The sequence below is a fragment of the Myodes glareolus genome, chromosome 7 (genome assembly GCF_982192425.1).
Source record: "Myodes glareolus chromosome 7, mMyoGla1.1, whole genome shotgun sequence".
NCBI classification, from domain to species: domain Eukaryota; kingdom Metazoa; phylum Chordata; class Mammalia; order Rodentia; family Cricetidae; genus Myodes; species Myodes glareolus.
The window spans coordinates 38,576,781-38,603,169 of record NC_142032.1 but is presented as its reverse complement, the minus strand read 5'-3'; the positions used below and the strand labels follow the sequence as shown (position 1 = coordinate 38,603,169).

Here is a 26,389-nt window from a genome sequence, read left to right as displayed (position 1 = left end):
TATAAATCAAAAGACAAGCTCAGTACATAGAGAGTGCAAAGACAGAAAGATAGACTCACTCAACCCTTCCCTTTATTCTGAGATTAAAGTATTGTTGTCCTTAGGCTGATCTGGTGTGTGCTGTTTACATCCCTAAGGCAAGCAAATGGCACATTTCTACCTTTTTTTGCATAAAAGATTCCTGACCCATTTTCCAAAGAAGACTACCAAGATTATCAAAAGCACAAGCGACTTTGGACTTTGTCCAGGGAACACAAGGCCGTCACGGGGACTCTGCGTGGGAGATTCTCACACGAGTTTTCAGCTTAATCTCATTTAACTTGGAACCAAACAGAAAATTCTTCTGTTGTCTTAGACCCCTGTGCTATTTCTAAAAGAAAAGAAGATTGGCATAAAATTTTCTCAAGTTAGACTTTATTTGGTCATGGGAGGTTCTATGAAATAAAGTACTTCATTTTTTTCTTAGTTATACCAGAACTCATGGACAATTGGATTGGACAAATCCAATCTCACAAGTAAATATTAAAGTTTCTATTTCCTGGGCTGAGAGTGTAGTTTAGATTTAGAACACTTGCTAACTTATTCAGGGTCCTGGAGTCAGTACTCAGGACTAATAATAATAATAATAATAATAATAATAATGTTTTGTTTTCTTCACAGAATTCAGATTGGAACAGAAAATCTACTATGAAAGATAGGTGTGCTGTCTTGGGTCTCAGTGACCTGTTTCAGTTTACTTCATTTTCAACAGCCCTAATATAAGACCCACTTCTCTGGGCTGCTCAGAAGTTCAAATGACTTAACATAAACACACAGACCAAGACTCGGGAGAAATCACACCCGCAAGAGGCAGCTGTTTTCATAAGTACTGCTGTTTCCATCACTAAGCCTGTTGGGAGCTCCCACCAAACATCAGGCAGGACTGAGAGACAATGAGTGTGGTGATTCCTCATCTTTGGAGACGGATCTAGGATTAATCAAAAGACCCAACAGTTTCTTGCTCTGTGACTCTCTCATCTCCCACTTCTCCAACTATAAGGACCATCTTCCTTGTTGGGCCACTGCAAGAACTCAGTGGGCTGAAGCTTTATGTAGTGTTGAACACACAATAAGCTCTTAGTAAGTGTTTTAGAAGGTGGTTGTCATCATTTGCCTTCCTCTTGGGTCTTCATCAATAGCAGTATGCTCAGGAAATGCCCGTTTGGTTTTAGAGTTTGTTTAGAAACTCTGAAATTAGAGATAAGGGCAAAATTAAAAGATGCCATGTTCTGCTTGCATCCCAGGGCATTTTGACACCAAACGTGCTGCAGTGCATCTGGTAGCTGGTAGCAGAGACTGGAAAGAGACAGATCCTCTGAATCCCTACTGCTCACTCTCCAGCCTTGCTTAGTGATCAGATGCCTCCAAGGAAAGGTTCTGAAATTGTGCTGAGTCTCAAGCTCAGGACATCTTGGGCATGGCTGCAGCTAACTGCACTTGCGATAAAGTGATGGAGAATCGTCCCTATTTTTTTTTAATTTTCTTCAGTATCCAGGCTAATATTATACTTAGCACAAGATGGCTCATAAATGTGTCCAAACTTGTTTTATGACAGGAACACAATCACAAGAGTAGATGACTTCCAGACAATCTAAATGACAAATGAGAGGCGTTAATTAAAAATGTAAACTATTTTGCCCCCTTTGCTCTTTTGATGACATTTTATTGTTAGTAGCTTCCTCTGTGGCAAGATAAGAAGTTGGAGAGATGCTAGCAACGGGAAACATTCTGAGCCATCCACCTCCAGCTCTTCCATGAATACATCATCCTCATCTTCTCTGACAAGCTGTTCGACAGCACAGCCAACAGACTAGAGGGCCATTTGAGCCCAACAGAAATTAAGGCGTCATTGATAAACACTGACACGGTCTTTAACGGCAATGGCCAAAAGCTTGGGATTTAGGCTTTAAGGCGATCATAATTTCCTTTTCAATTTAAGACTCTTTAAAGCACTTGCTAACGAAGCAGATAAGGCCGAGTTCATGAGCCCAAGCTTGGAGTGAATCATTCCGCATGGCAGTGCAGTGCCTCTGTGCCTGCATCCCCAACATCGTTTCTCTTCTGCTACTCAATATTCAGGACAGACTGCGGGTAGGTGCTATAGTTTATGTCAGCAACAAAGATGAAAAGCTGACCTGCTCTATGGAACTCGGGATGTATTCAGGGTTTTTATTTTCTGTGTAGCAAATACGAGTTCAAGAGGACACTGTCAGTGTTGACTCTCTCTCTCTCTCTCTCTCTCTCTCTCTCTCTCTCTCTCTCTCCCCTCTCTCTCACACGCACCCACTTGAATCACATATTTCTTATCAACAATTGTGAGAAACAGAAAATGTTTCAGAAACAAAGATGTGATTTCCAACACTTACTTCCATCTTTTAAGGATTTGTAATAGAACACAAAGCATTTTTTTCAATTAAGTTTATGCCTTAAAATTGCTTGTTGCAGGATCAAAACACATTTGCGAAAGCAAATACTCTGGAATTGGACCCCAATACATATACATGTGTATGTGTGCGCTTTACAAAGTTACAGAAATGGAATGCCCTAGGGACTAAAGAGGCTAAACCGTCTAAAGGAAGTCTCCTGAATTGTAATTGTGAAGCAGATAGGCTCAGTCTTAAGGTGCTGGCGAGCACATGGGGCGCTTTCTGGGGAAGTGCAGCATATTAAAGCCATCTCCTAAGCACAGCCCCAAACAACACTTCAGCTCTCCTTGGCAGCGAGGCAGAACGTTTTCAAATAAGGCATGGAAATTTCTCTGAGCATCTTGCGAAGTTGTAGATCACACCGCTGCACAGCAGCGTTGCCATTCGGTGAGGAAGAGACTAAGCACAGGCCTGTGCATCTGGTAGGGCAGCCAGCTTGAAGGCACGCTGAGCTGAGTGCACTCTCTGTTCTTCTGCAGTAAGATGAGATGAAGCTGAATCCAGGAGTAGTCCATAAAACTTCCAGAGTATGGTAGGTCAAGCCATGAAGTTCCCTGGGGTTTTCTTTCAAGATTGTGCTGAGGCCTCAGAAGCCAATCCTCCAAATGGCTGTAAGAGCAAACTCTAATCTGTTATGGAAAAAAACTGAAGTATATTTTCCTGCCCCCCTGCTTTGCTTTCTTCCCAAGGGCTTGTGACTGACTGCACAAGATACATGTTTGCTGTAACTTAGAAACTGCAGGGGGAGTTAGGACTTGTAGCCTCCCCTATATTTCTTCAGAGGTTTTCCATGATCTCTAGAATGGTATGAAGTCTGTTAGCCTGCCTTCCCTGGTGCTGACCTCTGCAAGTATACAGGTGCCATCCTACGTACTAGGGGAGATGGTCCAGAGCCCATAGAAGCTCAAGCCTTTGCAGCCAGGAGGGCTCGTGGCTGGCAACACTCTCTATGTTGGCTTTATTTTAATTTCTGTAAACTCACTAATTGGTTGCATTATTGTCAAGACTGTTCTGCTGGTCAGAGATAACGTCAATGCCTGTGTTTGGCAGGCACTATTCAGTGCCACTAGGTCTATGTCACAGACCATACATAACTGCTGTGTGACTATGTCAAGAAGTTCCCTTTCCACGTTCCACTGGTAACTAGAATCTAGAATCTGTTCTGTCACTAAAGTCCCCTTAGACCCAAATCATCCTCTGGCATCCTTTGGATTTGAATTCTTTCTGCTGAGTCCTCTTTCTTTGCTAGGACCTTTCCCATAATCTACAAGCAAGCTCTGCTCTTCACTTCCTAAAACACAATAACTGAATCACTCTTCAAATAATCCAGTCTTTTTGCTTAGAATTTTTTTTTTTGCCAAACAGCAGTAGGCTCCATTCAATACATCTGCTTGTGCCCTCAGCATCCGTCAGCATTCTTGGTCATCTTGCTCTCATCGTCTAATCCAGTCTCCCTAGGTGACTCTGTCATGTGATCAAGATTTCGGCTATTACTTGTGTGCTTGGAGAGTCTGCAGCCACTGTCTGTCCCAGACTGCAAATGACTTTCAGATTCTTCCCCCCTCCCCTCAACTGGTTTCTGCAACTTTATTTAAGATCAATGTAAATCAATTTCATTGTCAATCATTTATTCACAACTTGCATCATTTACTCAGTGTTCTATTAGACAAAATTAGAACATAGATCAACTAATAGCTCCAAGCTTCCTAATCATTTAAATGAAAATTACAAAATGTTTTGAGATCTTATTTTGGAAAACAAAGTGTTTGACTTCCTATTCCCACTCTCTGTAGAAGAGCAGGTCATTCCTTTATTGACACACATTCGATGCATCACCTTTTGTGTTGTGCTGATGCTGCAGCTCAGTACCAATCTTCCAGTTCCATCAGTTGTATCATGTGACCTCAAACCTCCAACAGTGGAGGGCTTAAACGAGAACGGACGCTGCCAGAACGCAGCTGCTTCTGTGGATGTGAAGGCTGAGTACCCATCCGTCTCCTCCCCGGCATGTGCTTTCTTCAGGATGTTAGAGCAATGAGTTTAGTGCGGTAACCAAGTGAGAGGGAACACATTGGCTGTAGAATGCACATGCTCCGGGTTTGCTTGTTTGCGTTTTGATTCTGAATCTTGGGTAACTGTTCTCAGGTAACTACTTTACAGTTCCTTAAAGCAGTGACTGTCCAAAGAACTTAAGTCTTCTCTGATGAGCATGCAACTGAATGGAAGGAGGTAAACAAAAATAAAATAAAATAAGAAAAGATGAGGTCTGATAGGGAAGCAGCTGGACAAGAAAACCGAAAAAGGAACAGCGGTTTAAAGTTTATTCCAGCCACAATGCACGTTCTTCTGACTTTGGGGTAGAATCTTATGACATGCATCTGTGTTCATTCCTGAGATGTTCTTTTGTTCATCTCTCCACTGTTCTGTAGAGCCACGCAATCTCTAGAACTAGGGAGCCATCTGGGTCTGGATCACACACAGCAGTGAACAAACAGATTAACGAATGTTAGAAAAGTTAAGGCAGGAGACCACTGTGATTTTAGACTAGCAAGACAAACGCTGACATTACTGTTAACATCTGGATGACAAATTCCTGCTGGAAGAAGTGGTAGTCTGTAGGAAAATGAAGTGTCAAAAAGAATACACCACCTTTAGCTGGGCAATGGTGACGCATGCCTTTAATCCCAGCACTTGGGAGGCAGAGGCAGGTGGATCTCTGTGAGTTTGAGGCCAGCCTGGTCTACAAGAGCTAGTTCCAGGACAGGCTCCAAAGCTACAGAGAAACCCTGTCTTGAAAAAAAAATACACCACCTTGATATGGGCTATCTATCATTGGGTCCCTTATTTCTGACCTGTCAATGGAGCATATCATCTCCATCTGGACTTGTAGAATTGTGCTGGAAGCTCTCAGGACAAATCACCAAGTTCCTTATTAATCTGTTTCAGGACTGTAGTCTGTGCCTTTCGCCTGGCTCCTCATTATCCCAATAAATACTCAAAGGTCGGGCAAAACCTCCCAATGATCCAAGCGCTGAGGAAGGATTTGCCTCTCCTCACACCAGCTGTGCCCGACCCAGGTAGAAAGGAGGTAGATCTCAGGAGACACTCTCTGCAAGCTAAATGGAGTGGAATGACTGTAGATTATGACATCAAACACTCGCCAGAGGACCCCACTTAGATCTTTCCAGAGCAACTTAGAAGATATGATGTCCTTTCCTATCCTAAATATGAAGTGAATTTGTTCCAAATCTTAGTACCACCTTCCCAAACTAGAAAGCTGAAGGTTGCTTTCCTTGACTTGGTACTGGCATCCAAGGGCCTGCCCAGCACTGCCAACTGAATCCACTTTGTAGTCTTTTACCCCTTCTTCCCCTTCACACACAATTCTCCTGTACCCCGTGCCATCTTCAGGCTACAGAACAGTTCTCAGCAAGTGGCCTTATTTTAATGTCTCACTACACAGAGAAGTAGCTTCATAGTACTGAACAGACAGATCCAGCAGACGAGCTACCAATGTCTAGGGAAAAGGTCATATAAATTGTTCTTCTAGTAAGATCTTGCATCTCTTTATTCCCACTCAAATGTAGCCTTCTAGAGAGCATATTAGTATTGGGAGCTGATTCTTTTCAAACAACTTCCCTTCTGCTTTACTCAAGTGGTCATTTTTGTTACTCGCAATTATAATCTGTTACTGTACACAGTTCCTTTTAATCTCTCCCATAAATTATAGGTACTCGTTTAGTCCCATTGGTCTGTGACTGCCACCAAGGACATGGCTTGTGTCTACGAACAACTCCATACACTTGTACCCTACAGAATGCGTCTTCCACCTACTAACATAGTTTCCAACGAGCATCCAAAAGCTTGATGATGGGATAAGTATTCTCGACCAGTCCTTTCCTATAGACCATAGAGTTCATTCATGATGTTACGGGTCTCTGGAACTGCATTGCTTGATTATTTCATTATCTCATTCTTGGCCTCAGACCCCCGCCCCCCCCCCCAAGAACAAAACAGGGAAATCAGACATGTCGGCAGGTTTTACTGACCACACACTCTATCCTCTGGTTTTCCAACTGCCACATTCCTGCCTAAGAAATTCCCTCCCTGGAGCAGACAGACATATATCTATCACTGCTTCTCCCCATCAAGGTGAGCACGGCTGACACCTCACAGAATTCCTTAGAAACACCATTGCCAACGGCTAGTTCAAAGTCTAATAACCTTTGGCCAAAAACTGCTTCTCGGAGCCAGCAGGAGTGCTCTCAAGCCTGCACTGTGGTTGTTTATGATGGCGGAGGGTCAATGCATTCGGGAGCCTTGATGGAGAATAGCCCAAGAGTTATTTATCCACGGACAAGCCACAGACCAGGCATGAGTGAGACAAGCCAGATGTTGCTCCACTGTGACATCTGTAAATTACCAGGTGAGCCTCTAAAGTCTTTGAATTCATCCAGCAGGAAGGACTACTAAACACACCCCCTTTCATGGCAAGGAAAAATGTCGAGGGTTTTATTTCTCCCTCCACTCTCAAAAGGACATTAGAAACTGATTGGGTGCAGGGTGTTTGCTAAGGCCGTATACCCTCTCCATCAAGCCTCTGATGAGAAGGGGTGGAGACTCCGATAGGAGACAGTAATAAGATTTTACAGGACGGAAAGTGGAGAGTTCAGTGTAAATGGGGGGAAGGGAAATGCCACGTCCATCTGGGAAGATTGTGCAATGTTCGCTGAGCAACTGGGCTTTAGAGCATCTATAGCATTTGCATTCGCCAGCTTTGCAGGACTACAATAAAACAACTAGTTTTGCATATAAAAAAGAATCACGCAGCTTGCAGTGATTGGTCTTGAAGGTTCAAGACCAAGAATAGGTAGCTCCCACCCCCGCCACTCATGTGATCTCTTGACAACATATCATGGTGGGAGAGCACAGAAGAGCAAAACCATCATATCTGAAACTAAAACAGTAAGGGAAATGACAAACAGGGCCCTAGGGTCCCTTCCAACTACACGGCCCCAGCACCTAAAGACTTCTCATTTTCCAACACACTCTCCTTGTTCTATACGCTAGGGACCAAGCCTTTATCACACAGATCCTTGACTTGGCATAATTAAATAGTTGCAGGATGATCTTTTTGTACACGGTGAAAATGTATTGCTATGATTGGTTTAAATAGAAAGCTGAATGACCCATATCTAGGCAGGAGAGGTTAGGCCAAACTCACGGGCGGAGAGAGAAATAAAGGTTGAAAATTGGCAGCCACAAGAGATACCAGCAAGACACTGAGGAAGCTGGACATTAATTGTGAAGAAGAGGTAAAAAGCCTCGTGGCGGACTGTAGATTAATAGAAACAAGCTAATTTAAGTTGCAAAAGCTAGTTGGGCACAAGCCCAAGCTAAAGGGCAAGCTTTCATAATTAATAATAAGTTTCCTTGTCATTATTGGGGAGCTGGAAGTCCCTAAGGAAGTCCAAAAAAGTCCAACTACATTACATAATTAAATCATACTCTAACCAGAGCAGCATTTCAAACAGGCAGGAGTCGGACAAGAGAAGAGAAAGGCAACTGCGGAGAACAATGCAATCAGAGCCAGCGACAAGGGACTAAGGACGTGTTGTGAGTGGAGTAGGGACCACAGGAGAGAAAGGCGGAAATCCAATCTGAAGCAGATCACGAATACCATGAATGAAGAGCCTATGACTGTTGAGATAGGAAGTTTGGGGAGATGGATAATCATTCATGGGTTTCTAATGAGACGCTGTCTCTTCTTCACTGTAGCTATAGGGGCTATGTAACGGCAGTCACCCCCATGCCTAGTTCTCAACCACAGATGCGTGTCAGCCTAGCAATCAGTCAGTCTGTCAGCCAGACAGTCAGTTCATTCAGCGGTGTGAAATCTGGTCCTGTTTCTAACCCAGTCAATCAGAATTCTTTGGAGTAGCATGAGTACTTGAAAGGAGATGCTCAGGTGTTGCCCAATCAGTGCTGAGGATGAGCATCCGGGTGAAATGGGGTGGGAGGGCATTCGGGACAGGAATTTCCGGCACACTAAAGTTTCTTGCTCTTAATTAACTTGTTTGTATATCCCTAGTGATGTGTTCCTCAGTCTGCAACAGTACTGTGTCTTCTAGTTGATAGACAGTCAAACACGTTAAGACTCCGGAGCAGAGTGAACATATCTTTGGGATATATTTGATTGGGTAAGCATTTGGAAAAAAATTGAGGAACAGTATTTGAAAAATTGACAGGTGTGAAAATCAGGGTTACCTATCTGGAATGCCCAAGAAAAGTCCATTACCAGCTGGCTCTACTTCTTGAAATGCCCAAACCCCTATTAACATAGCTGGATCTCACTCAAATTCTTGAACATCAAGTTTGTTACATAAGACAGAAATAGGACCAGGCTTTAAGTAAACCTATTAAAAGAAACACTGATACTTTCAGGACTTTGGGGTTATAAAGGTGGTTCAGGGTCTAAGAGCACCAGCTGCTCTTTCAGAGCACCTGGGTTTAATTCCCAGCACCCACACAGTGACCCACAACCACCTGTAACTCCAAGGACAGGGCATCTGACCCCCTCTCCGTGGCCAAGGGATCTGCATCCACATGATGCACAGATATATATGCAGACAAAATATCCATACACATAAAATGAAAATAAATGCATCTTTTTAAAAAACAAAAACAGGACCCCCCCACCTCTTTCTGCTTTTGTTGAGATACATACTCCTGGAACTTGTGCTATAGCCCAAGCGGCCTTGAACTCCCAGTCTCCAAGTTCCTGAGTGCTGAGATAAGCCACCACACTCAGAAAGAGCCAGAACTTTTGTTGAATATTATATCCTGACACACAAGTTACAAAACACGGTCATTGTAGGTTAATAAACTTGAGGATTTCAAAGCAAACATCAAGTCCCATGATAGCATTCTGTGACCTTGGTTGACTTCTGTAATTAAGAGAAGGAAAACATTCTAAAAATCCCCAGCCATCTCTGGGGGAGAGGCCCAAGATCCAGAGAACAGCTCCCAGCCCTCTCATCTGACAGGAGGAACTCAGCCTGGACATTGGCCTAGAGGGAGGCTGACCATACAGAGAGTGTCTATCCCATAAGCCGGCCAGCCAGGCAGATGCTGTCCAAGCTAAATTCCAAGAGGAGTGGTCAGGAAGGACATCTCCTAAACAGGTTGGCAGACAGGAAGGTCGAGATTAGAGAGCTGCCTGAAACTAAGTGAATATCAGGATACTGGGAGTCTTGTGGAGGTGGCGGCACCACCAGAAACAAGAATCAACTGAGGCTAAGGTCCCAGCTCCGTGAGGCAGATAAATGGAGAACAGCTTGGGATGTGAGGAAGAGTAAGGGCAGAGAGCAAATGATGAATTCTAAAGAAAAAAGACTTAGCTGCTGAAAGATGACAAACTAAGTGTGAGAGGCAGTCTCGTCTCTTTACACTCACGTGTTTTCCAGGCACACACAAGTTAGATGAAGCTCACAGGGACTTAACACAGAGCAACGATAAGAAGATTTGCCCTCTGACTGCAACAGTAATGAAAAGCAAATGGCAAAGCTACAAACAAAAGACAGCTACAGTGTCCTTCACGTCTTTCACACCCCAGAAGTTGTGTGGGAAGACTGAGTTAGAAGAATGAATGTCTTTATATAACGTGTATAATGTTGTTAAGATAAAAACCTGGTGATAGTATGGGAATCGGGTTACGTGTCTCATACAGCGGTCACTATGTGTTAGTGTGTTGGTGTGAATAATCTTCATAAAAATCCTAAAAGGTAAGTATTTTCAGTATTCATATCTTTTGTCATTTTACTGTATGTGGGGTGTTTTGCCTGCACATATATCTGGGTACCACATATGTGCAGCACCCATAGGGGCCAGAAGAGGGCATCAGATCTCCTGGAACTGCAGTTAGAGATGGTTGTGACCTATCATGTGGTGCTGGGAATTGAACCTAGGGACTCTGGAAAAGCTGCCAGTGCTCTTAGCTGTCAAGCCATCTCTCTAGCCCCATTATATCTCCGTGGGGATATAGAGAGGAAGAGTAATGAACACTATTGTCCTGGATAGTTTTATGCCAAGTTGACATGAAACTAAACTTATCCAAGAGGAAGGATCCTCAGTTAAAAAATGACTCCATAAGATTGGGCTGCTGGCAAGCCTGTAGGACATTTTCTTAATTAATTATTGATAGGTGATGATCTAGCTCATTGTGGGTGGTGCCATCCCTGGACTGGTCCGGGGTTCTATAAGAGAGTAGGCTTAGCAGGTCATAGTGAGCAAGCCAGTAAGCAGCACTCCTCCATGGCCTCTGCGTCGGCTCCTGCCTCCAGGTTCCTGCCGTCCTTGAGTTCCTGTCCTGACTTCCTCCAATGATAGGCTTTGATCCAGAAGTGTAAGCCAAATAAACCTTTCCTCCTCAACTTGCTTTTGGTCATGGGGTTTCATGGCAACAATAGAAACCCTAATAACTAAGATAACTACCCTTGAAGGAACAGTGCCTGGTTCTAATACAAGCTGGTCATCTTGGTTTCTAACAAACTGTTCAAGCTGCTTCTCTTGATAAGGAACTGACTTTGAAGGTGAAGGAAAAACAGTAGAACATGAAAAAAGGCTCAAGGGTGTTTTCATGGTCAGATGCTGGATTCATTCATTTAACTACCTACTAAGTACCAATTATGTGCCAAGATTTTTCCTACATGCTGAAGACTGTGTGCAGGTCTTACAAACTAGAGAAAATAAATATACTTTTTATATGACACAAAATGTAGTTCTTTATGGGTGTGATAGGTCCCAAACACTTCATTTGAGAATCTGTGTTCTTCTACATGTTAAACATATAACTGGATCTCTGATGTCGTGTTACCAATACTGTGAGGCTTGGAAGCCAGGGCTCACTGTTCACCAACTATGCAGAGGAAGGGAATACTATTGAACAGATGAGACAGAGTCCTGACCCAGGGTTGCTATGAACCTTGTACCCAACTATGAATGTTAGCCTGTCTAGATGCAGTGTGAAAAACAGATAGCCCACATTGGACGGCTTTTCAAGTCCAACTCTTATACCATATGCAGACACTGAGCAGGACCGAAGATGCTCAGGCCCAGAACACACAGTCACGCTCAATCGGGCAGCAGCAACACCAGGGAAACCCTAAAGAGTTGCATCTGATGCAGCAGGAACAAATTAGCCAGATTTCTGCAGTCAGTGTCTTTTTGAAAGGCACCTAAGGCACATTCTAGACTTGTTCTGGCTTCCAGCCTCTATCTAGCAGCATTATGGGTGAGTGGAACTTCTGCTTGGAAAGCTGAGAAATGGCCAGCAGGAGTAACACAGGGCCAATGGGGACAAGATCTTCTTTGACAACTTGGGGATGTTTGGGTGGGAAGCTACAGTGGCCTTCCAAGGTCAACACAGTGAAGGAAAAAATGGCTTCTTCTTTCATAAAGTCCCATTGGGATCCTCGCCAGACTTTGGGTCCAGCTGAGCCTCAAGAAGAATCAGGCAGGATCTATCATTGTTAATAATAATTGGCACATGACTGTGTGCAGAACGGAAACTCACATGGTCAATGGGGAGTATCCTCAAAAGACAAGGAAAGAGTCTGGGTGTAGGGGAGGGGGGATATGCATGCATATCATTACAATGAGATATTAGTACACCCTACCATGTCCCCAACCCTGCCCCTGGCTATGTTTTCCCAGCTTCCATATTATCAATTCACTCTGAGGTGCAGAAGCTACCCATCTGTTGCTTGTATTAGGAAATTTCTCCCTACTTGGACACTATCAAGGAAACATGAGGTAGATCTTCCTTATAAATGCTTTGAATGCCCTGTTTACTTTCTCCTGGCCAGAATCGCTCCCACGTCTACTTTCTTCACTCAAGTAAAAGAATAGTATCTATGTTTAGCTTTGTTCTTCCTCCCAGCGCTCAACCTCCTTAGAGAGTGAAGGCTAAGCTACCAAGCCAAAACCAAGAGCAAACCCCACTCAATTACTAATCTGAATTGTGAGGCCAACTGTCTGGTTTCCAAGAATCCTCAGTCAAAGGGCTTCTGCTCTGTCAGGAGGGAAGTAGAAGGGACAGTCTTAGTGTTAACTGAGGAGTGTTGCTCAAAAGGGACTCAGTATTCCCTAAACGAGAAATAAATACAGGTGGTTTTGTTAAAGATAAATGAAACGTGGAAGTTTTTATAGTGTAAAATGTGTTTCTTAAGTCCTAAAATTGAATTCAAACCAAAGATTTCAGAGAAAGTTCCAATTTGCATCTGGTATAATGTGATCTACTTTGACAAGGTAGGAATATATTTGACCATGAACCAGGTAGTAAGAAATATGTAGTGATCTAACAATCAAATAAACAAAGAAATGGGCCTCATATAGCTCCACAGGGGCTATGTGACTTAGGGTGCTCATCAACTCTTCCAAGACCCAACTTTCAGGAAATTCTAATTTACAGATTGATTTCTGATTTCTGGAATTAACCCTTCACTGGGCATTGGCATTGCTCTCTCTACTGTAGGTTAACCCACTGACCAAGGACATATAGGAAGTGGTATTTGTGTTGCAAAGACTTGTGGGTAAAAGTCTGTGACATTCACAGCTTTCTTGGTGGATGCAGCACACAGGGGCGTCTGGAATCTCTTTCAAACGGTTTCTGCAATAAAGTGGAGGCTTCCCAAATTTTAGCCTGGCACAATTTTATTACTTTAATTTCCCAAACTAGTATAAGGGGGGTTCTCAGCGATCAGTTCTCACAGGCAAGCCCAGCAGCTGCCACACATCTGCCTTGCTGCCCCAATGTCTGCAATGGGCAGTTGTATCCAAGTTCCAGCCTTTGAAACTTTGAGCCACAGAGTGGAAGCCTAACTTCCCTCTCTGCCCCAGAGTCCTCAGAAGGGGATGAATTAATGTCATCCAGCCAACTCAGCCGTCTCAGCCTCCAGCTAGAGAGCAGCGGCTACATGAAAGAAAACGGAAGAGCCACGGTGCCTTCATGGTGTGATTCAGCTGTAATCACCTTTTCCTATAGGCATCGACCTGTTTTCCCTGAAGGGGGCTGTTTAACCTTGGTGCAGAGATGCCAACTCTATGTGTCCCTTCCTGCCAGCCAGGAGGGCCCTGTGCTCAGCAGGCAGCGGCATGCTCACCCAGGATTCTGGCTGGGAGGCAGTTTCGATCTGACAGGAGACTGTGGAAAACACTTAAGGACTCAGACCCTTGGTTGTGAGAAAGACATCCATTTCTCTTTTTCCTAGGGCTACAGCATCCCGGCACAAGTGAGCTTAGGACACAGGATTCAGGGAGCTGTTCACTCGGGTCTATGTGAGTTGTTCATTTTGAAGCCGGTCTTACTTGGGGCTAACAGCATAGGTGTGTGTGTGCGTGCGTGTGTGCGTGTGTGCATTTGTGCGTGTGCATGTGTGTGTGTGCATACACAGTGGTAGCCAGGGATTTTCAAAGTCCACACGCCCAGATCAGTAGAAACAGCAGTCCTAGTACCTTGGAACGTGTGAGAGATTTTCAGGCCTCAATCCAGACCACTGAATCAAACTCTCAAGAAGGGAAAGGAAACTGTTGGAACATGCCCACCAGGTCATCCTGATGCCTCCTTAAAGAAACTTTGAGAAGCCATGCAACCTAGGGAACAATGCTCCCAAAGCCACTGCCATCGCATAGGTAGAGCCATCTCTCAAACACAGTCAAAGCAGGAAGCAAGATGGTGGTGAACTCCAAGTCTTTCCTAAAGTCACCAGCAAAGCAGCGACCTCTTAACAAGTTGACTTTTCTCATGTATACCTAAGTAAACAGCACTCAAGACCTGGCAAGTGCTGGTGACAAAGACAATGACTGACTTAGTACTTTCCGGTTTCTTTCCCTAGTGCTGGTCACTCATTCAACCATGGGACTATTTGAAGTCTCAGAGTCTCATGCCAAGGCTGTTACCAGCCACCTGTGTGGATCAGGGAAGCTCACCCGTAGGCAAGGTTCCCAAAGACGGAAGGCAGGGAGAGCTGTGGTGACACCTCCCACATCCTAAGTCCGAGTCCTGTTCCAGGGAGCCAGGCTGGACAACTGAGCTGGGAGGAAGCTCAGCTGGCTTCCTTTATGGCAGCATGTCTTTTAAAGGCGTCTACTCCCAGCCCAAATTAAAGGTCTAGAAGTGTATGAAGCTTCAAAATGAGGATGACAAGAGCAGAGAACCGAAAGGAGGAGGGACACCAGGGCCTGCTATTAAAATGTTTTTACGGTAAAAGTGGGGGGGGGGTAAGAAGACACGTTGGATTTTCATTTTCATTTACATTTTGCCCCAGGAACCCAAGCAGTCTGGAGTACTGAGCTATAACCATCTGGCCCCAGCCCGGTGGCTTCAGATACACTGTGTTGGCGTTAACTCATTTGCCCAGGGCCACGGGATGGTAATGGATGAAATCAGAGACAAAATGGCTGAGGGGTGGACCTAAACGGGAGGTCTTAGAACTGAAGACCCTCATGGCAGTGTGAAAACATTTCTGCATAGCTTCCCGAGAATGCTTCCCATGGACTTTCTCAGCTCAGGCACGTGCCCACTGAAGACCAGCAAGGCTAACGGCCTGCAGGGGGCACAAGGCTAGTGGGTGACAATCACTAGCAGAATCCCCCTTTGGCCCTTTCAATAGGGTGTGCTGCGGTAGGAGCGCACGCATGCTCAGAGCCAGGTACACAGCTGTCCCCTTCCTCAAGGTTTTCCTGGCCGGCTCTTGCTGCAGGAAGAGTTGGAAAGAGGCTTCATGACTCACAGTTTTCCTCCCAAAGGGAACTAACTCCAAGATAGCTTTACTTCCCGGGGACAGGGAAAGCAAGGCATGAAGAAAGTTCACCTCGGGCACCTTTCCATGGTGCCCCCTTACCTTCCTCATTTAGAATCCAAGGCAGAAACGCAAACACCGAGTCAAAGCCACAAGTGCCCTCTTCAAAGGCACAGGAACCAGCCGGCAGGTCCAAGGCACTGGCAAACTGCAAGGCTGCGGGCACAAAGGGATTTTCAGTTTGGGTTTCTGCCTGGCAGCATTGCACCCACCCTGGGGACTACCTGGTGAAGGTTGGGGGAGGCACGCAGGAAGGAGGAAGAGAAGGATGCAGAACCTTCCTCGATGCTCTAGGGACCCTCCTCTGTGTAACTCCACGCCCACCCCCATCCCAGGCTTGACCAGGGCAGGGAGCTTAGTGGCTGCGAATGATCCAGAAGAGCCGTTGGACGACTGAGCCAACACCAGGAGCCCCACCCTGCCAGTGCGAGTAGTAAAGTTTCCAGGACGCCCTCGCGGGTATTCCTGTTGGTTCTTACCTTGCACTACCAGCAGGATTCCACCTAGCAGCATAGTTGTACTTCAGGCGGGAAGTTCCTGGGAGGGCTGCTGGCTGCTGGCTCACTAGGACCCGCTGCTCCGAGGGAGGGGAAAGCGAGAGGCAGGGAGCTGGGGACCCACGAGTGATGCCACAGGCAACAGCTAGGGGCTCAACTTCTTAGAGCCCGCGGAGCCGCAAGCCAAGATGCCTGTGTGCAGGGCGCGCTGCGCTGGACTGCAGCACTCGGCCACTTGTAGCCCAACTGGGAGCGGGACGACGGCCGGACTGAACAGGGAGGAGGCAACTGCACACTTGGGAAGGGCTAGCCACCACTGGGGGGAGAGAAGAGGTCAGTACGCGGTGCGTCCAGAATTTTAAAGCTGGGGACCAGACCTCTTGCACACACTTGGAAGGGGCCGTCCCTCTGCCGGGTTGCGACTAGAGGCTCCAGCCCCGCCCATTCGCAGTGGGAAACAGCTTATTTCAGGGGACAGCCTTCCCCCGCATCTAACTTGTCAATCTCTCGGGACTGATCCTAATTTTAACCACTTTCCCTCAGAATGGAAGGGGATGGAATTCTGCTAGGGCTTTCTGGAGGAAATTTTGGATATGGTGGGGGTGTGGGGTGGGGATAAGCTTCAATTCTCAGAAGGTTCAGAATTAATGGGCCAGTGTTGCTAACCCTGGAATAACACCCCCCCCCCCCCATTTATAGTCAGAGGAATGTTTGGCATGCTTGGTGCTTAGCATTCCCTGGTCCAGTGAAATGGGGGGCATTCTCCTCTCCAAACAGTCATCATAGCAGAAGGATGAGAAGGAGGACCACTTCCTTGAGATCTGTTTGTTACAAGTTTGAGTCTGAGCAAGTCTCCAACAATGCACTCATGCAGTAAAAATAGTTTTTTATACTCCTCAATCTTCTTTGTAAATTTGGGCAGGCAGTTCTGTAACTAGCGTGGGTTTTGTTTGTTTGTTTTTGTGTTTGATCCCCTGAAGAAGTCCAGGCTTGAGTGGTCGATCCAGTACTGCTGGAATGGGATCTCTACATTTCTAATCAATTTCCAGCTGTGGCTGGTCTAGAACCACCCAGCGCCCTGCTCTAAAACACTCCGGTGCAGCTGTTAAAGTTCGGCTCACTGCCTTCCCTTGAATTTCTTCAAGCCTGTTTTTCCCCTCCTCTGCCAGCAGCTGTCTCTTCCAGTCTGGCCGGCCTCTCTCCCTGACCCTGGATGCTGCAGTGACTAAAGCTCTTCCCTTAGTCTCCGGCTTCCTTTTCTGACCTCTCCTACAGTGCCTCACCCAGTCCCACCAGTTGATGGCTCTCAAACCGGAAGTGCAGCACTGAGGGCTCCTGGTTCACTATCACCTGTAGGATAGTGATGCTTGTGAGCTGTCTAGCACTTACCAGGTCACAAGGGTGACAGCTCACGTTCTCTAACTTCCTCTTTCACATCTAAGTTCACAGAGTTATTTTCCAATTGCAGGGGACAGAAAAACTTGTCTGACTGCTCCCTTCCTCCCAAGACAAAATCTTGCCTATTCAGAACAGACATCACACCAGGTCCTGACCTGCTCCCAGTTCATAGTCAGGCCCTGATTGACCCATGTTGTCTTTTTTTGTCAGCCCGAGACAGCACAGTGGCCTCCTGATCCCAGTCTTCCCACTTCTTCTGCCTGACCTACCACATTTCCCTCTTAGTAGAGGCATTAGGGCCTCCTTTTAATACAGAAATAGGGCCATGTCACTTGTTGCTGCAGACCTAAGAATTTCCCACATCATTTACTGAAATCCAAATTTTTCACAGGGACCTGTCAAGTCGTATCAATCCTTTTCTCATCCCCCTCAGTCCTCAGCCTCAACAGCTTGGCTTCGCTCATTCCAAGCAGTCCAGCTGTGTCCACTCAGATCTCTGCACGAGCCATTCCTGCTGCTCAAAATGCTCTTCCCCAAAGGTGCTCTGCTGCCCGGTTAGGTCTGGTGTCTGACTCTGCCGCCACGCCAGTAGTGGGAAACATAAGGGCCATCTCCTTAGACACCCTGGGAAAGTGTCTGGAATTCTATTTTGAAGTTGAGACATATTTTCATGAATTTTCTGTAAGTTATGACTCAAAGGATCAGAAACTTGTTCAGTTAATGCCACTTGCTGTGTAGCATTCCCTCAGGGAGGAGGGGGAAAGGAACATATATGCTATTATAAATATGTAATAGAAATAATCTCATTTGACCTTCATAAGAGGCTAGTATGGTTGCTGTTATAGTTTAGAGCTGGAATGCTCCTGAAAGACCCTTGTGTTGTGGAATATTAATCTAAGATGTATTACATTTATGCTGTGAAACATTTGTTTAATGATGCAAAGCTATGTTACAGTCTTGTATGTTACATTTGTTTAACTCTGTGAAGCTGTGTTACTTTGCTTGTCTATAACACCCGACTGATCTAATAAGGAGCTGAACAGCCAATAGCAAGGCAGGAGAAAGGATAGGCAGGGCTGGCAGGCAGAGAGAATAAATAGGAGGCAATATCTGGGGGAAAAAAGAGATAGAGGTACAAAAGAAAGGAGCAAGAAAAGAAGGGGCCAGCCACCCATCCACACAGTCACCTAGCCCCACACAACCACACAGCCACACAACCACATAGCCACACAGTCAGTCAGCCAGTCACAGAACAAGAAGGAGCCAAAGACTAAAGAATGAAACAGCTCCACCCTTGTGCTAAAAATTTGGTTCCCAACCTGGTGATATGAGGAGATAATGGAAGATTAACAAGTGGGGTCTTCTGGGAGGTCCTCAAGTTGTTGGGTGTGTGCTCCTTAGCAGGGTGGTGAGACCCCAGCTTGTTCTTCTTTCTTTAATCAAAATCTTGACCATAAAGTTAACAGCTTTGCCCTGCCACACATTCCCTACCATGGTTTGAGCAGAAACCACCAAATTGTGAGCCTAACAAAAACGTTCCCTTTATAAGTTGATCGCCTCAGGTAATCGTTGCAACAGCAGCAAGTTGACTAGAACAATGAGCCTCACGTAATGGATGGGGAAACTGAGGAACAACATCCAGTGAGAGCAGGTGGTAGAGACAGACACAAACCCAGCCAGCATGGGAGCCTCCGCTGCCTTACGTTCTGTATTGGCGTCTTGCTCCTAGGTGGTCCTTTCTGCTGGGTATGAACATTAAGAATCAGATATGTATCATCTGAGCTTCAGAACACTGTTTTCAGCTTCACAAGCTACTGTCAAACCAATGCTCCTCTTCTCAACTACCCACAGAATATTTGAAATACTTAGAATTACCTTAGATTCATTTGTGGGTCCTAAGTTGTAGGAAGTAAAAAAAAAAAAAACAACTTCAAAATCTTAGGAAGATAGCCAAAGTAATTAAAATATGTTTTAAAGCCTTAGGACCACACCACCTATGGCCACTTAAGGAAAACAGGATCTTTAAACACGAGTACAAACTCAGAGAAGTAAAATCCCCACCCAGGGTATAACTGCGTGGTCCCTCAGCCCTTGGTGTAGGTTGGCCACTGATGTGTAGTTCAGTGTGCAGGAAGTTCACTGGGAGGTGCCCTGGGATCAATGCCCATGGAAGGAAGGAGAAGGCAGTAGGATTGGGCTAAGAAAGAAGTAAAGTTTGAATACAAGCTCCACAAACCCTCTTCTACCCTAAGAGACTCAAGGTAAAATAGCCTATCGGATCAACCCATGGTAGCCTGGAATGACCAGGCCTTTATACTGCCACCTCTGTCAGTCACTGGGTGTGGCCTTTCTTGGGGCAAGAGTGATCTTGAGCCAGGCGGCTCCTAGTGCCGAGGCTGAGAAAGGAGAAGTGGATAGCTGGAGACTGATGACAGCCATCCCGATGGCTGAGATGACAGAGCCTTTCTTGGAGGGCACAGAGCATGGATCATACCCACCACAGACCTTTGTGCAGGAGGAGGAAGAATTGTAGAAGGCAGGCAGAGGGTTGAGGAAGGATTCAGAGAATGTAGCAGTTCTCCGCATCAGCCCTTGTCCTTTGGTTCCTTTGGTCAGTGTGTGTGGAAACCACACAGCTGCAGTACTGTCTTATCATTTAGAAAAGATAGATGAGAGTCCAGAGACCCAGAACTTTATCTCCTAAGACTTAGTTTAGTCAAAGGACCAATAATGCATGTAAATATCTGGCTGAGGAAAAAGCACACAGATTTAGGAATTATGGTAGGTTAATAGTGCCCTCCCCAATTTACACACACACACACAGATATATATACACACACACACACACATATAAACATACATACATACATACATACATACATACTTAAGTTCATGAATGTGACCTTATTTGGGAAGAGAGGCTATATGCTTAAGTAATTAAGTTAGGGATGTTGAGATGAGATCACCTTGGATCACCAGATGGGCCCGAGTCAGTGGTAAATAAGTGTTGTAAGAGGCAGAAGAGAAGTCAGACATGTGCAGCCAATCACAGAAAGATGTGAGAGGAATTGGACTGATGTGACTCCAGGAATGTGTGGAGCCTTCAAGCTAGAAGGGATGAAAAATAGATCCCCCTCCCATGCAGGGCTCTGGAGGAGCAAGTTTTGCAGATCTCTTGATTTTGAACTTCTGGCTCTAACACTGCAAAAGTTTTAGTCATTTGTTCTGATGACACACACGCTCCCCCCACATGTCTCTCTCTCTCTCTCTGTGTGTGTGTCTGTGTGAATGACATAAACATGTGCCAGACATTTAATATGCCTTATCTCAGTTAATTCATGCAATATCTCTGTGAAGTGGATGTTATTATTGTACTCATTTTATAAACAAGGAAACAGGGCAAGCGTGGTCAATTGACTTGCTCAGGTTTGCACTCTTAGCCATTCAGTCATCAGGATTTGATCCCAGATGTCTGACTCTGGCGGCTGTGCACTGCAGCTCCCTCTAAAGCCTGCTTCTTTTAACAGAGAATTTCTGCGGCACACGCTGGAGAAATGACCGGCTCTCTGTGTCAGAACACACACTAGATTGGCCTCTCATTGAACTTGGGCCAACCCCACTATCCTGGACTTTTTGTAGCACTACTTCTGGCCTGGAGATTTCCAAACTCAGGTTTCTTAAGAGAGGTAGGTGAGGTGAAACACTGATGCTTCTTGCAGGAGTTCCTGTCACTCTTTGCTGTCTTCTCCCATAGCTGGAAAATATCTAAAAGCATTACCTGGGGGAGGAAGAAAGCAAACCAGGTTTCCAGTTGCACCACATGCGCTGTGCCGCCCCAGCACAGAAGCTGCCTGCAGCACCCACAGTCCCTCTGTAGGGGACTCTCCCTTCCTCTCGTTCTTGTGCAATATCATGGGAATGTGAGTTCAACAAATGTTTCCTGAGTGCTTGCTATAAACCAGAAATCACGCTTGGGGCTAGAAATCCAGGTGAACGAGACACAGCCTCTGCCTTGGAAACAGATAAATAGTCAATGAGAAAGTAGTTTGAAGAGAACATGTTGGTGAGATAGAAGGTCATACAGAATAGTCAAGGTGTCTTAACCAGTGTTCTTTTGTTGTGAAGAGAAGCCATGACTACAGCAGCTCTTATAAGGACAAGTGTTTAATTAGAACTCACAGTTTCAGAGGTTTAGGCTACTTTCATGGTGGGAAGCCTGGTGGCACACAGGCAGACATGGTTCTGGAGATGGAGCTGAGAGTTCTACATCCCAATAGGTAGGCAACAAAAAGAAAGAGAGATAATGAGACTGACAGGGGCTTTTGAGCCTTCAAAGCCCACCCCCAGTAACACACTTCCTCCAATAAGGCCATAAAATCTAATTCTTCTCAAGTATTTCCACTCCATGTTAACTAAGCATTCAAATACATGGGCCTGTGGGGACCATTCTTATTCAGATTGCCACACAAGGGGCCAGGGAAGCAACAAAAACGATTGAAGTGAGCTGGTACCAGGAGGCAATGGGAGTGTCAAACACTGTGGTGAACTGGCCAGACCAAGGCCAGCGGGAGGGTATCTGCTCTGGCCAAAAGAAGATTCAGGTCTTTGTGAACTGTTCCTGGTTTTCAAATGTTGTTGGATAACTTAAAACAAGGGAAATGGATCTCCCCCTAAGGCCGAGCAAACCTTGTCAGAAGTTTAAAATTTTATTCTTGCATTGCAGTTTGCGGTATGAAGATAGAACATGAAGACAGAGTAGAAAACGACATTGCCCACCCTGCCTGAGTATGTAGCCAGCACATGTGGCCATTCTCAGCCTATAGAAGACAAAATTGAAGCAGAGAGTCTTACAACTTCCCAAAAGACATTTCTTTAATGACAAGAAGCCATTGAGTGGCCTCCTAGCTGGCCTACAATCAGATGAGCAGAAAGGACTTTGTGACGGTACCAGCAATCACACTCTAATTGCATTCTCTCAGGTTAGACATTTTTGGAAAACAATGATTTATTTTCTTCTCTTCTCTTAGTACCTAGGTCTCCTCTGATATATATTACAAAATTGTGTTTGGAGTTTGTGGTGGTTTGAATGTAATGGGGACTTTTGAATTTGAACGAAACACGTTTTGCATTATGATATTGTTACAAGCTTATGGGGGCCAGGGAGTAGACAGCGGTAGTTTAAATGGAATTAGCCCCCATAATGTCATAGGGAGTAGAACTATTAGGCTTTGTTGAAGTGTGTATGGCCTTGTTGGAGGAAGTCTGTCACTGTGGAGGTGGGCTTTGAGCTCTCAGATATGCTCAAGCTATGTCCAGTGTCTCAGACCACTTCCTGTTGCCTGCAGGTCAAGAAGTAGAACTCTCAGCTCTGTCTCCTGCACCATGACTGCCTGCATGCCACCATGGACTAACGGTGGATCATGGACTAATCCTCTTAAAATACAATCCACCCAATTAAAAGATTTTCTTTATAAGAGTTGCCATGGTCATGGTGTCTCATCACAGCAGTAGAAACCCTAACTAAGACGGAGTTTGATCTCTCTTTGTTCCTGTTTCTGCTCGCCTCTCATTTTCTTCTTTCTTCCCCCTGCTCCACCTGCAAATGTCAAGTCCAAAGGAAACTCCATTTTCCTCAAATTTTGATGGTTAGACAAAATCTGGCTTCCCTCAGGGACTTGTGAGGTTGTGTCCCTCTACCAAAACGACTATTTCCCTCAACACTGGAAGAAGGGACAAAGGGCTATAAGCCTATTAGCAAACCAAAGTACATTCTGGCCTCAGGCTCCCTCAGTATCACAAGTACCTGTTATACATTTCAGAGTCTCTGCTAGCATCCTAGCTCTTTTTACTTCCTCCCCTCTCCCCTCCCCTAAACTTCTCCAGCTCATGGGCTTCCCTCCTCTTAGCGTCTCATTTCTCCTTCTAACCCTGTTATTCTGGCTATTCTCTCTCTCTCTCTCTCTCTCTCTCTCTCTCTCTCTCTCTCTCTCTCTCTCTCCTTTCTTTCTCTCCTTTTAAAAAATTTTTTTAAAAGATTTATTTATTTATTATGTATACAGTGTTCTGCCTGTGTATATGTCTGCAGGCCAGAAGAGGGCACCAGATCTCATGCAGCTGGCTGTGAGCCACCATGTGGTTGCTGGGAATCAAACTCAGAACCTCTGGAAGAGCAGCCAGTGCTCTTAACCTCTGAGCCATCTCTCCAGCCCTCCTTTCTTTCTCTTCTTCTTTCTCTCCTCTTCTCTCCTTCCCCACCTCTCTCTCTTTCTCTGCCCTGCTCCTATTTCCCTCATAGCCAGATCCAGTTTGCTGGCCAGGTTCAGTTCACCATTTTCTTTCTCTGTTCTGAATTCTTTCAAATGCCTCCAGCTGTTCTCCCCTTTCTATCTTCAGTAAAAACCTTACGCATAACCATGCCATGGAGTTGTTATGTAGCCAATTTATACATAGTATATATTCATTGATTAACATTGTTTTGCCACCAAGTGAAACTTCCAATGTCAGAAATGCGTTAAACATAATTAAGTTACTGGCAAAAGGGGCCCCATGGAAATCCCTGCACAACTTGGGCTATTGCCCAGGCTACTGATTACCTTCCAGAAACTGATGGCAAGGCCCTACTGTTGAAGACACATCTTGCACATCTCATTGAACGCAGAGAAGTCAAGCTAGTGTCCGGCTAAGGTCTTCACAGAGCTGGAAACTCCTTGATCTACTACCACAGGAGAAAGATAATTGCCAAGCCAGTTACAAACTGAAAGACCCCCAGCCCCGTGCCTGAAAGACCCCCGCGCCCATGTATTATGTTAAACTCTGCTGAAATTTAGCTGCCCCCCCCTCCCGGCTCAGCCGACGCTAAAACAGGATGTCTATGGGTTGCAGACTCGCTGACTAGGCTGAGGACAGGGAATACTCCACCCTCCATGACACTCTATCTAAACTGTCAACTTGCTGCAGGGTGCTTCATCTAGCTTTGTGGTTTTTCAGGGAAATTTGAGAACAGACATGGGACCGTCCCCAGGATTTAAGAATCCTGCCAATTTAAGAACCAATGAAATGCTTGTGCTATACTACCCTCTTATGTAATCATTTTTCCCTATAAATATGGCTGTTTGAATTTGGCCGGTGTGCTCAGTTGGCGAAAGCTGCTGACGCACCCACAAGTGCCTGTGTGATCAATAAAGAAACCTCTTGCTTATTGAATCAGTTGGCCTGGATTATTGAGTCTGGGGGATCTCTCCCACCGCCCTTGAAATCGAGGGTCTTTCATAAACCCTCTGATCTACAATGCTGACCTGCATGCATGATACTCTGGTGCAATAGTGGCACAAAAATTGTGGACGTAACCAACCACTGTCTAATTGGATTTAAGGCACACTCCATGAGAATTCATGACAGACACAGACCGCATAGTTGGCCAAGAACCCAAGACTAGATAATCAGGCAATGAGCCCAGGGGAAGGCCAAATTATTGTTCTGCTAATGGAACAATAAGCAAATGACTCCAAATGTCATTCTGCTCTACTCATACATCAGTGTTTCACTAGGCATCCCCAGAGAAGCTTCCTCTGGCAATAGATGGGACCTAATACAAAGACTGGCAGCTGCACAGCATGAAGGAAGTGAGAGACCTCAGGACACTCACTCCTAAATGGGATGCTTACATCACACTCCTCCCCTCAGGAGATGAGGTGGAAGAAACCCTGTAGAAGAGGAGGCTGAAGATTGTAAGGGCCAGAGGGGATGGATGACACCAAGGAAATGGTGTCTTTTAGATTCAGCAGGACTGACACCCGTGTTAACCCACAGAGACTATGGCAGCATGCACAGGGCCTGCACATGTCTGAACCAGATGGAGTCTTAGCACTTAGTGGGGGGAAGTGGACATGAGCTTCCATCTTAAACTAAGAAACTATCTCTGATGTTAACTGCTTGCAAACGAAAAATTAGTTCTCTCCAACAGAGTCTCACTGGGCATAGAAACCACACTTACTAGTAGGTCCCGTCCATAGCAGTAGATAGACAGTCAACACAAAATGAACTCATTGATATTCTCAGAGATTTTTTTTCTCATATTACTTTGTTTTTTGTTTGTTTGTTTGTTTGTTTTTGTTTGTTGTAACCTTACTGGTATTTTGCTTGAATAATATGGTTTCCAATTTTGCATTTTTGTTTTGTTTTGTTTTAATTTATTTATTTTACATACTAGCCACAGCCTCCTCCTTCCATCCTCTCTTCTCAGTCCTTCCTCCCCATCCTCATCCATCCCCTGCTCTCACCCCCCCCAATCCCTTCATCTTCCATCTCCATCCAAAAAGGGCAGGTCTCCCATGAGTATCAATAAAACATGGCATATCAATTTGCAGTAATTAATACCTCTTTATGTATTAAGCCTAGGCAAGGTGACCCAGTATGAGGAGTCACAGTACAAGAGTCAGAGACACTGTTGTTCCTGCTGTTAGGAGTCCCACAAGAGGACCCAGCAAACAATTTTGATTTTTATGTTTGTGTGTGTATTCATATGTGTCTCTGTGCACATATGTTTCTCGTGCTTTTCTTTTTCTTTTAAGTCCTGATTTGTTTTTATTTGCCTGCTTACTTTCTAACGAAAGAGAGAGAAGGAGTTGGACGGATAGGGAGGTGGGAAGAATCTGGGAGAAGGTGGAGTAGGGGAAACCATGATCAGAACATATTTTATAAAATCATAGCTCCCATCCAGATCCTTCATCTGGCGAAGGACGGCGATACAGTCAGAGACCCACATTGGAGCACCGGACTGAGCCCCCCGAGGTCCAAATGAGGAGCAGAAGGAGGAAGAACACGAAAAACGAAATCAGTACTGCGAGGGATGCTATCACCCACTGATACAAGGGAACGGATCTAATGAGAGTTTACCAAGGCCAGTTGGACTGGGACTGAACGAGGAGGTGATCTAACCAGATTCTCGGAATTTGGCCGGATTCTCTGACTGTGGCTGGCCCGAAGTCTTTCTGAAAAGCCATTGACTATGATACTGGGACCTGTTTCCTCTGCATATACTGGATTTTGGGGATCCAGTCTGTTTGGACACTCACCTTCCTGGACCTGGAGGGAGGGGGAAGGAACTGGAACTTCCCACAGGGCAGGAAACCCTGACTGCCCTAAGGGACGAAGAGGGAGGAGGAGAGGG

The 26,389-nt window shown here is 45.4% G+C and overlaps 1 protein-coding gene across 1 annotated transcript in view; it reads right to left on the bottom strand.

Moving 5' to 3' along the window:
• Mamdc2 (MAM domain containing 2) overlaps window positions 1–15,942 on the bottom strand; it is a 146,641-nt gene extending 130,699 nt beyond the window's left edge. Inside the window, exons 1-2 of the mRNA XM_087908031.1 lie at window positions 15,805–15,942; window positions 15,368–15,481 (exon numbers count right to left, since the gene is read on the bottom strand). Coding sequence (XP_087764157.1) covers window positions 15,368–15,481; window positions 15,805–15,838 — 148 coding nt within the window. The 5' untranslated portion in view covers window positions 15,839–15,942. The remainder of the gene's footprint in view (window positions 1–15,367; window positions 15,482–15,804) is intronic.
• Between the last annotated feature and the right edge of the window lie 10,447 nt (window positions 15,943–26,389).